This window comes from Mustela nigripes, chromosome 14 (assembly GCF_022355385.1).
Source record: "Mustela nigripes isolate SB6536 chromosome 14, MUSNIG.SB6536, whole genome shotgun sequence".
Lineage (NCBI taxonomy): Eukaryota > Metazoa > Chordata > Mammalia > Carnivora > Mustelidae > Mustela > Mustela nigripes.
The window spans coordinates 31,837,148-31,853,568 of NC_081570.1; the positions used below are offsets into that span (position 1 = coordinate 31,837,148).

Sequence of the window (16,421 nt, forward strand, 5' to 3'; positions counted from 1 at the left end):
AGTCCTCGGGGCTAAGCTCCCAGCTTTCCTTGCAACGAGTGAACTTGAGTTAGGACAATATAAGCATTGCCCTCATTGAACAATATAACTTTGTATGAGTGAAAACAACATTCCCTAACAAAGGAGGCCTTCTAAAACAACCCAGGCAAATGCATAGGTGCTGGGTGAGAGAGCCAACACATTCCTGATGGGCACTCCCAGAGGCCGTCTGGAAAATGCAAGCTTTGTTCGGGTGTGGAAGTGATGCAGAGCGAAGGGAGGGGGCTGTGTGCCAGGAAAATCAAGGCAACAAATAGGAACCGATGCATAGTGTGTACAAAGCAAGGCCCTAGGACCCAAGTCAAGAGAGGTCCTGGAATGAATTTCAGTGCCATGGTTATTCTAGAAGTAACACAAAGAACCATGGAGTTTTCTCCATGGTGGGACCTGAGAGGTTAGTTAAAAGAGAGGGTTGAGGCTGGATAGGACTTAGTAGTGGGCAGAACTCAGCAGGCCCAGAGGGGGATCTGCAACAGGGACAGGTCAGACTGGGGGTCCATTCTGTAGATAAGGCAGCCATAGAAGGCCCTGGGGCCCAAGTGTGACATAGGTAGAACTCTGATCAGACACTCAATGGCACCAACATGGGTATCTGGAGGGAGGGGGGCCAGAGACCCCAGCTGAGTTATGAACCACTTCATGTGGACAACAGAATTTGGGGACTAATAAGAAGTGGGGGGGTGGTCAGGAGAAAAGGTGCCCAAGATGATACTAAGGTTTTGAGTGTCGAGGTGTGGGTACATCATCTGAGATCTGGATGCAGAAGATTCTCTTGGTGGTTTGGTTGGCACATGCTGAAGTTGAGGGGCCCAGGAGGCATCAGTTCAGGAGTGAGGTTCTATCTGGAGACCCAGATTTAGTGTTGCTCACACAGTGACAAGGTTAGAAGAAGAGCGAGATAATGCTGACAAGGGAGAACACTCAAGGTCAAAAGAAATCAGTCCGACTGACCGGGTACAAGAGTCACCGTTACACCCAGACTGCTGACCCAGCTACCTTCCCTCTCCACCCGCCTCCTCCACCTTCCCAGGCCTAGCTCCACCCTGTCCAGGAAGCCCCTTCTGGCTGTCCAGCCCCAGAAGTCCCCGCCTGCTGGGAGTATCTCGACATTAGCAGTCCACACATCAGCACCCAGCCCTTGCTGCCACCCGAACCAGTCTCCCAGCATCTGGAGCACAGAGCCATGGTTGACCCCCTTGGCTCTTGGTTTCTTCGGACACAGGCACCCAGAAGGCATTGAATAAATGGGTCCTCCTGGATGGACTGATGAATTGATCGATTGCTGGGCTGGAGGTCAAGTCGAAGGGTAAGGAGACCAGCGAGTAGTTTGACTAGTGATAAAAAGACTCATGAGCATGGGACTCGCGGCATCTCCTCTTTGTGTCTGGCTTCTTGACTTTTGGCTACGAATTCAATCTATGTCAATCAACAAGGATACATTTCAACAATGCTACCGAGGAAAAACAAGGTGCAGACAGATATGAGACCTACTGAAGTAATTATTAGCACTGTTGACTGAATATCTCTGGGGTCCCCCACGTGCACGGGAGAACTCTCCCCCATTCTCTCCCCAAAGCAGGTGAGGTCACAGGGGGCTTGCCCTGGCCATTCACAGGAATAGAAGCTTCTTGGTGCAAGCTGTAAGGGCCAGTGCACAGCTGACTATTTCTCACCTTCCTTTCTCAGTCTCCATCACCCTAGGTCTCTGAGTGACCCCTAACGACAGAAGCCCATCACAGACCCTTATCAAACAGGTCCTTGAGGGATAGCAATGCTTGCCGTGTTAAAAAAAAAAAAAAAAGAAAGAAAGAAAAGAAGTAGAAAAAGAAAGGAAAAAGGGAGAAACTAAGAAACTAGTCGAAGACAAAACTGTGGTGACCTCAGATGGGGGTGCTTGAAGGATACAGTCAGTTTCTGGGTGGGGGGACACCCTCGGCAATTTGAAGGGGACAAGGGGTTTTGTGGCTGGTTGAATGGATGGTCACATCCTTGGCCCCAACCATGAAATGCTGGAGGTGCCCCCTGTTATACAGCAATCTAGAATATGCCCCTCAAATTTCCAAACATTCCTGGGGAGTAGAGAGCAGCCCTCAGAGAACCATGAATGGAGAGGGATTGCCAGAAGCCAGGGGTGGGAGGCACAGCGGGGGCCTTGATGGGACAGCTGGGCGGTAGGAGAAAAGAATCTGACGGGTGACACCATGTGGCCCCAAACTGCCCCAGCTGGACATGGCGAGCTGAGCATGAAGAAGCCATGTCTCACAGTCTGCAGAACCGAGCCATGTCATCCCGGAGGGAGGGGGACACACGAGGTGGCTCCGGCAGTGACAACATGCCCTGATGCCCATTTGTCAGCATCCTGAACCACGACCCTTAATGTGGGGGACCAAAGGACCTCCTGCTCCACCCATAAAGCATGTCCTTTCCCCTCTTACGGATGAAAAAACAGAGCTGGAGACTCGACAGCTAGTCTGAGCAGGAGAGAGCTAAGCGAGAGAGGTGGGGAGGGTGAGCCTGGAAAGGGAGGGAGATCCTGGAACAGAGCAGGTGGGACTAAGTGGCAACCTGGATGGGACAGTGAGGGGAGGGGGGTCCCAAGGCCCAGGCTGTAGGAGGAGAAGGGGACTCAGGGGGTAACCTCTCATGTTTCAGCTGAAGGCGGAGACTCCAGGCTCCCACCAGCTGCCCTTCCTGAGCTCGGGCTTCCCAGGAAAACGAGGGCAGCAGGGAGCCTCCTTGGGGACCCCCATCTCCAGTCTGGAGGCTGCTGCTTCTCAGGGAAGAAGCAAACCTTTTGGTGCACACCAGCTATCCCTCAGCAGCCCCTCAGCGTCTCACAGACGGTTCTTGAAGCCAGAGGTGAGAAGGCCAGTCATTGTGACCAGACGCATCAGTCCTAGGATGAATGAAGTCTTAGGGGGCCTCTTCGGTACCCAGCGATATGAGACCCAGAGACACAAGAGGGCGCTCTATTCAAATAGCAGGGACAAAGCCGTTCTGCCCTCAGCGGGAAAGAGGCTTAGTATTTTGAAAAACCTTTGAGATTTGAGACAAACTATGAGAGACTGGACTCTGAGAAACAAACTGAGGGTTTTGGAGGGGAGGGGAAGTGGGGGGTTGGGTGAGCCTGGTGGTGGGTATTAAGGAAGGCATGTATTGCATGGAGCACTGGGTGTGGTACATAAACAGTGAATCCTGGAACACTGAAAAAATTAAAAAATATATACAAATCCTTTTGAAACCTCCTTCTTCTTTATCTCCCCCAACTTCCAAGTATGTAATCAGCCACAAACAAACAGCCTCACTAACCCGGGGCAGCTGCTCTTTCTGCTCACAGGTCCTGTCCCCGGGCTTTAATATGACCACCATTTGCACCAAAACTGCCCCCCAAAACCAAGACAAACAAAAAAACCCCCACAACTTTGGGCTACTATTTCTCATGAAGCTGCTACTGGAACTCTGGACAGGATGTTTCTCTCCCTAGAGAGAAACCTTGACCACTGCATTATTTATTTATTTATTTAATTTTTTTTTTTTTTTTTTTTTTTGCCATCCTTGACCCCCTCCATTGACCCTTAGTTGCAACAACCCAACTCTTCCAATTTTGTTTCCAAACATCCCCCTCTCCCGACAGCCCCTGTTCCTCACTGCCACCAGAAGATGCCCTCCGGTGGCCTTGGGGAGCTTGGCCATCTCTGCTCTCCCCAACCAACAGAGGAATCCGGCACCTCCCACTTTGATTTGCTGGGTTAGGCACCCGCAGGTGCTGGAGATTGGCAGGTCCCCAGTGACACCCCCGTTTGCAGGTGCTCACGTTCGGTGATGACTCTGCCTTGGCAGGTAGTGCTATCGTCCCTTGGGACTGCGTGGGACGAAGGCTGCATTGATCACACTGGGAACACAGACACAGGACCCTGAGACAGACACCACAGCCCTGGGAGCAAACACGTGGTCACACAGAACACAGCTGGCACAAAACTTCCACAAAGCAAGTCCACAACAAGGCACCCTTCCGAAGCCCAGAGGGCCCCACAGTGTGAGTTGTGAGATGCTTAGATCGTTGGGTTTTCAAAGATAAGCACCAAGGGTAAAAAACCAGCGACGATATTCCAAATATTTACCAACCAATGAGTCCCGGGCCCCAACCAGTCAGAATGGAGACCGGTGTAGACAGTTGGAGTGAGCAGCGCCTTTGTGATCAGCCCGGTGAACAGCGTGTGGGCAGAGCCCAAGTCCCCTGTAGGACAGTGCACATGCCGAGGTGGCTGTTTGCACAGGACAGAGTGATCTGGGAGACCATGCACTAGGTAGATGGCAGTCGGGACACGGGACCTAGTCGGCGCGCTGTCAGCCCCAGTGCCGCGACTAGAAACGCAGTCGACATCTGAAGAAAGAAGGGGCTGGAGGAAGACCCAGACTGCTCCAGTCCTCGGCACACAGCCGGCTCCCATCCCCCGCCAGAGAGCCCGGCGTTGGGGACCAGAGACGGCCAGCGAGTCCCGTGAAGGTGGCGGCTGCTGGAAAGCGCCCATGGGCGCAGCGTAGCCGGGGGAGACACTCACCGCCTCTCACCACGGACGGTACCGCCTCTGCCTCCGCAGGAAGCAGAACCAAACGCTGCCAACCAGACAGGATTCTTACCCTCCTTCGAAGATTTTGATCCTCGCTGGCTCCCCTCGTTTGGAGGCGGGAGCGTCCTCCTCTGGCTTCCCTCGCTTCTCTTCTTCCTTCTGCACTCTAGCTAGATCTTTCTGGCCTTCCGGGGAAACCAGCGAAGGGAGGTGAACCTGGCCCACCACAGGAATGACAAAATCACAAAGTCAATGACACAAGCACTGCGTGGAGCGGGAGTTGTGGAGCGGGGCCTTCGGGGGCCCTGCATGCGCCGCACTCGCTCTTCCCTCCACCCCGTAAAGACATGCTAGAAGCTCCAGTGGGCAGAAAGAAGGAGCTGGCTCCCCAGAGAGCTGAAGTCCCTTCTCCCAAGGCCACCTGGTTAGTTGGGTGTCCAAACTGGGACTCTCATCAGGACTTTGTCCTGGAAAGACCAGGCCTTCCCACGAGAGCCGTGTTTGCTTTTTCTTTTCACACTAGTCTAGAATCTTCTGGGAACAGGCCTTTATCTTGGTCCTTGGTCATACCCGCACCCGAAACAAGGCCTGCCTCAGAGAAGAGTGTGAGGAAGGAGGAGCAAATAAATGAAGCCTCCATGCCGAGATTAATTGCTCCAATTCTCCTTTACAAATCAGAAAATGAAGGTCACCCCGCAAGTTAAGGGCATTGCAGGGAGCAGAGTGCAGGTCTTCTGAGGGCCCTGACCAAAACTTTGCGTGCACACTGATGGGCATGCACCTGGAGGGGTGTGTGCAGGCTCTGGCCGGTAGTCTAAGGGAACCCATTCTGTTCACAGAGCTATGGGTCTCAGTGGTGGGAGCTGGCTCAGGAGGGAAACAGGTCCTCTAGACCCTCTGCCAGCTGTGCCTGGAGTGATACTCTCTTCCTACTTCACGCCACTGTCAGTTAAGGTCATGGTTACAGCCCGTGGGAGGAGCACCCATGTCTCTTGATGCCAGGACAGTCTAAACCACAGGCTCCCAGGCCAGCTGTGCTGTTTGTCCTTATATGGGGTGCTTGGGCTGAGCAGAAAGAGAGCTGGTTGGGAGTCAGGGGACCTGGGTGTTAACCCCACACAGACTCCACTGCATGCTGAGCCACGCTTGGGTAGCTCTAAGCCCTCCTCTTTCTGGGCTTAGTTAGCCTCTGAGGAGATTTAGATCATCTTGAAGATCTATCCCAGGGCCAATGTCTATGACTCAGTGATCCCCCCAAACTGTCTCATCAGCACTGGAGATGAGGAGTGGAAACTGAGGGAGGCTACGGACTGCTGCTCTGCCAGAAGGCAGCAGATACTGCGCCATGCCCGTGGAGTTCCAGAACACGCTCTTTTCACTCCTATCTTGGCCTGCCATCTGAGCCATCCATGGAATGACCAAGGGGGACTTCCACAGGCTGACGGAGTACTTCTTTCTCACAACCAGCTGTGATGTCTGGACAGAGCTGGAGGAGACTGGTTGGGTGGCAAAGTGCCATTCTATCAGGAAACACTGTTGGAACTGAGAGGGGGACCAGGAGTCTGCATTGGCTTTTAAAGACAATAATACGATTGTCTTTAAATCGTAAAAATGATTGTTGAGTGCTGGTGTGCCAAGCACTGTTCTGAACACACTTTGTATATTTTAACTCACTTACCTCCACAGCCCTAAGAGCTGAGTATTTTTTGCACCTCTAGTTTATAGATGAGGAAACCAAGGCACAGACAGAAGAGGTAACTGGCCCAAGGTCACACAGCTAGTATGGGAGGTAGTGGGAAATGTGGCACTGAGTCCTTGTTTTCAATCTGTTTGCAATATGTGGTTGTCAAAGTGACCCCCAAAGGGGAAAAAAAAGCAGGAGAAACTGGGAAATGGGACATGGCTGCAAAGTGACTTTTGTCTAAGCTGGGGTTTCTCCAGGGTTTAGATATGGGGGGAGAAAAATACCTGTGACCCAACTGAAATTTGATAGTGTGGCCTAGACCTACATGAGGATAGTTTGGAAGATCTTTACAATGCTAAAATAGCCCAAAGGGCTCTTCAGAGCTACTAATAGAGAGTGGAAACTATAAGACAAAAGACTGCTGAGGAAAGAAATCTCTTAAAGTACTGTCCAAAGACTGGGTTGTACCAAGAGATGATGAGCTCCCCATCACTGGAGCCATGCAAAGAGAGAGAGGTGTGTAATTGTAGGAAGGCATGAAGTGGTGGGCCATGCAGCTATATGAATACACCATACGGGTGCACTTGTGGTAGGAAACATGCCAGTGGATCTAGCGTTTTATTTTAAGAAAAAGTTTGCAGGTTTCAGCTCATTTGATGAAAGCTGCCTTTTAAACCAAAGATGGCCAAACTCAATTAAGTTAACTCTTCCTTTCTCTTACATGGACTTTTAGTATATAGCCATTCAAACAGAGGAAGTCCAGATCGTTGGAAAGGGCTTTGGAGTGAGGTCTGGTTTTGAATCGCGGTGCTGACATTTACTGTGTAGCCCTCTTCAGGTTACCTAACTTCTCCGAACTGGCCATTTCATTTATAAAATGGTGATACAGTACCCTAACTTTCAAGGTGGTTGTGAGGACGAAAGCAAAGTTCTACACAACGTGGCCCACAGCAGGGGCATGAGAAGTTGTAAGTATGAATACAATTACAACAGCATCTTGGGGGGAGCCATGGCCAGGAAGACATGCTGGAGAGAAATCAGTCACAATGTTTATGGCAAACATGGAGATCTCATCTAGGGATGTCTGTAAACTGACAAGGATATTCAGAGACTAAATCTGGGAAACAATCCTGTGAAGACTATCCAGCTGAGCTAGGGACGAATTTGGTGCACAAAATTCACTGGGTGATCAAAGAGGTGGAGACGAATATAGGAGGAGCTCCAGAACAGTTTTGTTCGTGTGTCTGTGATACAAATTTAGTTTGGTGGATTTAGGCCTGATTTGATCAAAGCGTCTGATCTGAAGACACTTTGATGAACATTTTAAAATCTGCAGTCACGGGATGCCTGGGTGGCTCAGTTGGTTGGACGACTGCCTTTGGCTCAGGTCATGATCCTGGAGTCCCGGAATCGAGTCCCGCATCGGGCTCCCAGCTCCATGGGGAGTCTTCTTCACTCTCTGACCTTCTCCTCGCTCAGGCTCTCTCTCACTGTCTCTCTCTCAAATAAATAAATAAATAAAATCTTTAAAAAAATCTGCAGTCACTTTTATGGTTTTGTTTCCTCCAATAATAGAAAGAAAAAAAATTGATTCTCTGGAGTCAGAGAGGTCTAAGTTCAAATTGAGTGTGCCAAAGACCTGCCATGTGACCTTGACCTCTCTCACCCTCTGACCCTGGGGTACCTCATCCATAGCTGAGCTGGGAGGTGGTCTGGCTGCCTCCTGGGTAGAGACAGCTCTGACTGGGTTTAGCACAGCAACTGGCACACCAAGGTGACTCAATCAACAAGACCAACTCTTATTCCACACACACCAAGTTGGCGTGGTTTCACATGGCCTGGGTGCTCAGGCGGGCCCTACTGGGGTATGCGGGTGTCATGTATCTGAGGCAAAGAGGGAATTATCAAACGTCAAACTCCCTGGACTGGCAGGGGTCTGTTCATTGTATGGTTCCTGAAGCAGGCTCAGGTCAGAGGCACTGGAGGAGAACCTGCGACCTTGGTCAGGGCTGGGTGCTGACACACAGCATAGATGGGTCAGGCTGTGAGTGGTCTTGCCCCCTAGTGGCAACGAGGAACACTGCAGCCAAGCTCTGTTGGCTATCCTGCTCACAGGAGAGAAAGCCGCAGTATTTCAGGAGCTGCTGGTGTCACATCCTAGAAACTTGAGGAGTGGGAAGATTCTGAGTGCTACCAGAGAATGGAAATAGCAGGTGTGGAGAATAAGAAAATCAGGAGAAGGCTAACAGGACCATGGAAGAACACGTGGAGTAGCATAAAGTTTTGAAAATGAAGTAGGCTTTCCCACCAGCCAAGTTTTCCAAGTTGGTCTCTTGGAGAACATTTTCCACGCTGGCTCCGACTGTGTCTTTGATTTGACAATAGTGGCTAATCGGAAAACAGGACGACTTTAAAGCTCATTTCATTGGAATGTATCTAGCCTGGTGATGGGAGAGACACACTGACAAACCCAATAAATATGTTTCCTTATAAGATACCCAGTCACAGCTGACAGGGGGCAAACCCACCCACTCACCCGGCTCTAGTTACGCAAATAGAACTTGAGGGGAACGTGCCTTTAAAAGCTCAGCAGGACCTCTAAAGCTGACTTACCTCTGTCATGCGGGGCTTGCGGGAGCTGGATGGCACAAGCCTTCCTGTCTCAGGATGCGGAGCTGTGGCCATGGTGTATGTTTCTTTGCTCACCTTCTGCTTAGACCTCAGGAGGGACAAAGCAGCTTTAGTGGAAACCCCCGGAAGGTTGGGGTTGTACAAACTTATGCACCAACCAGCGTAAACAGAGGACCTCCTATCTGCATGCTGGATGTGATTTGGCTTAATGTAGTTTAAATAGCACCAACTGACATTAGTGGTCGTGTGGAGGCTGGGGGACTGCAGTACCTTCTTTGAGTCCGTACCTTCTTGCGACTTGGCTGGCCTGGGGGACGTTTCTGACAGAGGCAGCGAGCTGGAAGGTGCCAGTGGAGGGAGGTCAGGTTGTTCCTTGGAATCTTCTTTCTTCACACTCAGTGGGGGCAGCCCTCTTCGGTGAGGCTTACTGGATGGCTGGGTGTATTCCTTCAATGCCTCTGAGCCTGGGGCCGTTGCATGGGGCAATGAGGAGTGCGGAAGGGGAGTCATTTCCTTTGGGTCAGAAGGATCTGAGGATAGGCTGGATGCTGTTTCTAGCTCCCTCCTGCCTTGGCTCTGGCTGCCCAGGTGGGATTTCTCTGGCCTTTTGCTGTCCTCTGTGCTGGTGAGCACCACGCTGCATGGTTTTACCAGCTCGAGTGTTTCATCTGCCTTGGAAACCTCCTCTTCCTTCACCCTTTTTTGCTGCTGGGTTTCCGTGGTAAGTTCCAGGCTGCCAGCCGGTGAAAGGACGCGTTTGCTCCCCCCAACTGTGGAAGAACTCCCCTCCAAGCTCACAACAGTCTCTGATGACAGGGAAGTGCCTTTTCTTTCTGGTAACGTCACAGGCACTCTCAAGTATGGAGTCAGGAAGCCTCTGCTCTGCTCTTCACTTCCCCCAGCCGAGCCAGGTCTGACCTCATACACGTCTGTCCCACACACCGTCGTCCCTTTGCACGGGGGCTCCTCACACTTGGGAAGAGTTGCAGTTGCTGAGCTGCCTTGGGACTGGGTGACCAGGAGCTGGGAGAGGGTGGTGTACATGACACTCCCATAGGACGGCATGTTGGTCTGAATGCGGACTGGCACAACCAGGGACACCGTGGCGTCGGGACAGGCCGGCAGGGTAGGCAGAGGGGCTGATGTGGGTGCGGAGCAGCTGGCTGGGGGATCCCTGGGGGGCAGCTGGACATCATTGCCGTACTCTGTGCTGGGGGAAAGGCCCATGCTTCCTGTTGCCAGTGGGGCAGGGCTGGTTTTGATCTGGGGCAGATGGCTTTCCACATCCCCAGGGAGTGGAAGCGAGAACTGGGATTGCAGAGGCAGGAAGAATCCAGAAGAGAGTGCTGACGAGGCTGGGTAGGGCACGGGGAGAAATGAAGGGGGCTGCCTGAAGGGGATGCTGGCTGGGTGAGGCAGGAGCTGGGGGAGGGGGAGCTGGCCGGGGTGCAGAACGGTAGGCTGGAGAGGAAGTGGTGGGGCTTGAAATAAGGAGGGAGGAAGAGGGGGCATAGAGTATGGTGCAGAGAGGAGGCTGGACATGGCCTGGGTGGAGAAGAACTCTGAAGACTGTCCCGGCTCATGCTGTAAGAGGTGCTGGAAGGAGAAAAGGGAGACGGGTGGGGGCAGGTACGGCTTCTCATGCAGGGGCAGCTGGGCAATGGGGTGGTGAAACACCTGCAGGGCTTCTGTGTAGGGTGGAGTGGACCCCAGTGGGGGTCTGTCCTGCACCTGGCTCTTGCCTCCCGGGTGCCCGCTGTGTGAGGTGGCCGCTGAGGAACTCTGGAGCAATGAGATTTTGGTGGAAGGTTTACTGCATGAGGGCTTTGGTTCCTCGCTCTCCTGTCTCCCCTTGGGGGTGGTCTCTAGCTCGGTGTCTGGAGGCCTGCTCAGAGAGGCCTGTCTCACCAAAAAGCATTTCCTTCTCTCTGGCGGGGCCGGCGGGACCACAGGGGTCGCGGGGGCTGCAGGGGCCAGCACAGAGGGGCCTGTCAAGGACAAGCTGCCGTAGTCGAATGATTTGCTGCGTGTCTCAGTCATATGGGCAGAATGGGAGATGTTGGGGCTCTGCTCTGAGGCTGACCTCCGCATCTCTCGGGCGTGCGGGTGGTGGCTGGGGACAGTCAGCATGTGGGTGCCCAAGGGTTTGGGGCGTGGGTCGGATGAGAGCCCAGGGGCCTCGGCTTTTCCGTGGTCATCCCTCTCGAAGGAGGCAGAGCGGCTGGACCCGCTCAGGGAGACACTGCTTTCCTGGCTGGGACTGCGAGACAGGGGTGCAGACGACTCAAAGCTGGACTCCCCCGACGACTGGGCCATCTCTGCCAGGCGCAGCCTCTTCTTCTTGGGTGGCAGCTTCTCAGCTGGGAGCTGGGCAAGCGTCTGGCTGCGCTGGGGCCACTGGAATTCCTCTGTCTTCTCAGGTTCCTTAGGGGGCGGCTCAGGCTCCGTGTCTGGCCGGTCGGGCTCCTCAGTCACCAGGATCTCAGGGACCTGAATGTTGGGCTGGCGGACCAGCCTGGGCTGCAGGGAGTGGGCTGAGCGTCCGTGCGGGGCGGGGGGAGGGGAGGAGAATGGGACCAGGGGCTTGTCTTCCCCTTCCAAGCCGCTGGGCTGCTCCAGAGAGTCGGACTTCTCGAAGGAGCTGGTGTGCTGGATGACAGAGATTTCTTTGGATGTTGTTCTCCTCTCTTTCCCTGACTCTAGCCCAGACCCTGGCTTGGGAGTCCTTGGCTGGAAGCCCGTGGGTCCCTCCAGGGAGGGCACTGACTTACTCGGCTCTGCTGGTGACTTGGTGGACTCCAGGGGAAGGTTCCGAGAAGCATCCGACGGGCCGGAGCAGCTGCCAAACTGACTTTTTGCCGACTCGAAGGCGGGTGGCTCTTCCTCATCCCCAAGGCTCTTCTCTTTCCTCCTCTTCCTTAGTGGGGTGAGTTCCAAGGTGGTCCCCAGTTTGTAATGCATCATCTGGGACCAGGGCTCGTGCTCGGCCTGGCTCTTTTCCGCCTCTGGGGACGCGTGAGCACCACCTGCAGAGACGGGCTTCGAGATCTGAAGCTCTGAGCAGTAGTACTTTCTATGGGCTTCGTAGTTGTCCCTCTTCTTGTACCGAGCACCACATATGTTACATTCATAGATCACCCCTTTCGTTTTCAAACCCTTCTTTGTCTTTTTGGTGAGTTCGCTTTCCTTGGTTTCTGGCTCATCTGCGGGCTTGGAGGCCGTGTCTTTGCTACTGGGCCCCGCCTCCTCCGAACTGTACTCCCCTCCCAAAGGTAGTTCGATGGCCGGCTGACGCTTGAGCATCCGGGGGTGGGAGGTAAACACGTGACTGCTGCGGCTCAGGGCTTCCGAGTCGGCGACGTGGTCGTCGAAGGAGTAGCTACCTCGGAAGGTGTGATGGGGGGTGCTGAGGGTGCAGGTGGTAGAAGGCATTGAATGGCTTCTCAGCAGAGGCACAGGGGGGGTGGTGCTGGGCGGGTGCTGGAGGCTCAGCAGTGATTGTTCAGGCTTGGTGGCTTTCTCGCCGTGGGACGACAGGGGCTCCCGGTAGAGGCTGGATTTGGGTGACTCCATGCTGCTGCGCCTGGACAGCGAGCTCCTCCTTGGCTTCACACTGTCGATCTCGCTGGTGTCCACCACGGCCTCGTTGATGGTGATGAGCTTGGTGATGTGCTCGATGACCTGCGTCCGGGGCACAGACAAAGGCACCAGGCTGGGCTTGTCTTCAGTGGCCAGGGGCAGGAGGGGCTGGGTGGAGGTGGCCGTCAGCATGGCGGTCCGCTGCCCGATCCGCCCGCACTTGCCCAAGATGATCTCGGCGTAGGACCTGGCGTTGGTGTTTGGGGGGCTGACCTGCTGCTCGGCGCTCTCAGAGCGGGAGAAATACCCAGATTCTGTACTCCCTTTGCTGCCTGGGCTCAGAAACGCCTGCTCGTCCATTACCTTCTTCCTCTCACTCAAGCGGAGGGCCAGCTTCTGCTTTATGGTGTGGGTGTCTTCGGGTTTCTGGCTCAGGGGGTGTTCTGACGAGGGCTCCGTGAATGGAGTGGTGTCCTCCAGCGACGGGGCTGAGCTGGACTGGGACAGGGAACAGCGCTCGTGGCTGGAGCTCTGGCTCCCGGAGCTATACAGACCGCTGGACAGAAGGGGGTGCTTAGGCCTGGGGGAGAGCTCTGCGGGGTGGGCAGATGCGCTGCCCGTTTCCTCCTCCGAATCTGTGCTTTCCCCCTCAGTGGGCTCCTCGAACTCCTCCCCGGGGACCCTCTCCATCTCCAGCCCCGGAGGGTACATCTCGCCACCCACTCCTGAGGCCAGGCCAGCTTTGATGCGGTGGGCATGGGACTTCCTGTGCTTGTATAGGTTACTCTTGGTCTTGAATGAGAAGCCGCAGGGGCCACAGGGGTAGGGTCTCTCGCCGGTGTGTGAGCGGATATGTTTCTGGAGCACACTGGGCTTGGCGCAGGGCCGGCTGCAGTACTGACATATGTACTTGCCTGGCTTCTGGGGTTTCCTCTCCTTCTTGTGTGCCTCTTCTGGGGGCTTCAAGGACACCTGGGAAGGACGGGGCACAAAGACTTTGGGGAGGCCAGGCAGGTCCTCAGGAGGGATGATAGAAGCGTGGGAAGGGAGGAGCTGGCCTGACGGATGAAGCCCAGGGGTCACGAAAGAGCTTGAGGGTCCAGGTCTCATGGGGTCGACCAGCTGCCACGTGGACCCCTCTAGGAGATGCTCCGGTTTGCCAGGCGACATGAATGCTGGTGTCAGAGGGTGCTGCGGAAGCTGTGAGATGGGGATGGAGGTGTCAATGGAGGACCTCTTGGGGGGCTTCTGCTGCTGGCCTGTTTTCTCCTGAGAGCCTTCCCTAAGAACTGATGGAGGGCCCGAGAAGGGCTGCGGGGCTAGGAGCTCCTGGAGGGGGCCCTCTTGGGGGACAGCTGTGCTGCTGCCTGGGTACGGGGCACCGGATGAAACACTGGCCTGCACGGCCTCTCCTTTGGTCAGCCGCTTCCGGGGACTTCCCTCAGCCTTCTTGGTGCCCTTGACACTTTGTTCAGGATCCATGACCTCCCCAGAGACTTCAGATGCTATTCAGGGAGGGCTGGGGTAGGCTGCATTTATGAATAATCCAAGTGTCCCAAGGAGGCGTCTGGCTTTGGCCACATTGGTCAAGAGCTGCGGAAGCCAAACCCAAGATGGGCTTTGGGAATTTTTTGCAAGTGTCACTGGCTGTGAGTGGACTCAGAGCAGGTCATTGGGGCCCAAACTATTCACATGGGTGAGGCATGGCCCTCTACTTTGAAGACAGAAAATGCGCCAGCACTTTCTGCTTGAATGTCTGTTGTGGAAACGTCATGAAGGATGTCAATGTTGCCATCATACTGTTTCAGTTGGCAGTGGTGAGTGGCCACCCACAAGTCCCCTGTGTGCTATGCAAGTGGTCGGAGGCTAGACACATCTGCAGGCACATCCCACTCATCCCTCGTCCTGGCGCTGGAGAAGCCACGCTGGCTGCCTCAGGCAGCTCGGTCCAGTCCCTTCTCCCCTGGGGTCCCGTGTTGGAGATCCGCAGCCACAGAGGGGAAGTCACGCTCTTCTAGTGATGAAAGCACACACACAGAAATACACATACACACAAGAGAAGGGAGAGTTACTGCAACGTGTCCACAACCTGTGCAGCATGGACTCTGTGAGACACGGTGATATCCCTAGAAGTTTAACCAGAGAGACTCGACCAGAAGTCACAGCCCTGCTTCCATGCACCTGAGCACAGCCCGAACCTCCCTCACCTGCATTCACAGAGGCGTTGGGTGACCTGAATGCCTTGGCAGTTCTGAGGACAGTGGCTATGTGGGGTGGTAGGAACGGGAGATGGGGGAGGGCAGGCTCTGGGAATGGCAGGGAAGTCAGGGATGGGAGGCCTAGGCTCTGCTCTGAGGCAGGTTCAGCTCCCAAAGCCTCCATTGCCCAATCTATATAATGGGATAACATCAAATCCTGCCTCAGTTGCATCTCGGGGCTGCAGTGGAGTTCAACATGATAACGGATGTGGACGCCACTGGGAAAATGTGGGCTGATCCTACAGCTGGGGTGTGATTCAGGGATGAGCTCTCCCATATAATCCCAATAATCTGAGAATGGATTATTCTCAGATTAGTATTATTCCTTCTCTGGCCCTGGGCTCTGAAGGTATCTACAAGGGGCACCATTCCTGATCTTATTGCCCTTGCTAACCCAAGCCCGTGTTTCATGGAAAAGCTAAAACCCACTTCCTCAGCCCATGCAAACCCACAGTCTAACACAGCCATGGCTAGTTTGTCAAACAACAGCTGGGAGGGTCATTCTGGCAGGTTCTTCCAGCTTTTCCTGCCAGCCAAAGAGGAGAGGGGGCATGGGGTCCATCACCAGGCTCTGGCAGCCAGAAAGGGAGACATAGCTGACTTCTTTGCATGAAGCTAAGTTTTGCTTGCAAAAAACTTTTTCCCGTGCTACTTTAGACAGGGGCAGTGACGGGTGCAAGAGGTCACCTACATCTTTAAATGACAGCCCTCCAGCAAAGGCAGTGACTGACTTTTGTCAACAGAAGGTCATAACTCAGCAAAGGCTCTTCTTTGAGCAATTCAAAGGCCTCCTCTAACTCAGTTAGAGAAGGCATCCTCACGACGCAGGCTGAGTATACGGAAGGCCGAGGAATCTCATTTCTCATATTACTCTCAGTAGGATGGTCACATAAAATGGCATCATCCAAAGTGGGGCACTTTTGAGAGTGAAAGAGGCATGACTAGTAATTATGGAGGAACAACAGGACAAAATCAGCGCTGTCCCAGGCAAGCTGGAACAAATGGTCCCCTTATAATCCATAGTTACCTTGTGACCCCAGGCAGGCCCAAGTGCTGTCTCTGGGTATCTGGTACAAATTTTCATCTCTGCTCTGGGGACTGAAATTACACCAGGGCCTCCTAATGGAATCATAGAGATTGGGTGTCTAGTCTAACCACCTCACTCGACAGATGAGGAGGCTGAGGCTAGAAAGATGTCGTGATTTTCCCTAAAACTTGCACAGTGATGGTGGTGGGATCAGAACCCCCTATGTCTCCTGATACCCAGCCAGGGCCTGTCCCCTGCCTCAATGAATAAATGTCCTCTATGACTTCTAGAGGAGTTAGTGGGCACCCATCTATGGCTCCATGTATTATGAAAGCATTGGCTTGGCCCCAAGGGCCATGGGCTGTATCCCTGGAGAGCTTCTGAAGGTGTCTAGGAGCTTAAAGCCAAAGAGGCCTTTCAACCCATATTCTACACTTGTTGCAACTACTGGTCAGGAGAAATGGGGGGGGCACAGCTTAGGTTGAGGAGGTCATGATGATGGCATTACCCCAGGCCTAGCTTATCTAAGCGAAGGTAGGACAAAGCAGAGGCAGTGCAGGAACAGAACTATTCTCTGGGGTGGTCTGGAACGCCTGGTGGGGCCCTTGGGTGCTGTGCATGGATAGTAAATG

At 53.9% G+C, this 16,421-nt stretch overlaps 1 protein-coding gene across 3 annotated transcripts in view; it reads right to left on the reverse strand.

Moving 5' to 3' along the window:
* Positions 1-16,421, reverse strand: part of HIVEP3 (HIVEP zinc finger 3) — a 457,005-nt gene that overhangs the window by 46,389 nt on the left and 394,195 nt on the right. For all 3 annotated transcript variants that reach the window (XM_059374359.1, XM_059374357.1, XM_059374358.1), the window contains 2 exons: positions 8,908-14,518; positions 4,681-4,826 (listed from right to left, as the gene is read on the reverse strand). In XM_059374359.1, the coding sequence (XP_059230342.1) occupies positions 4,681-4,826; positions 8,908-13,986 (5,225 nt within the window). In that variant the 5' untranslated portion in view covers positions 13,987-14,518. The remainder of the gene's footprint in view (positions 1-4,680; positions 4,827-8,907; positions 14,519-16,421) is intronic.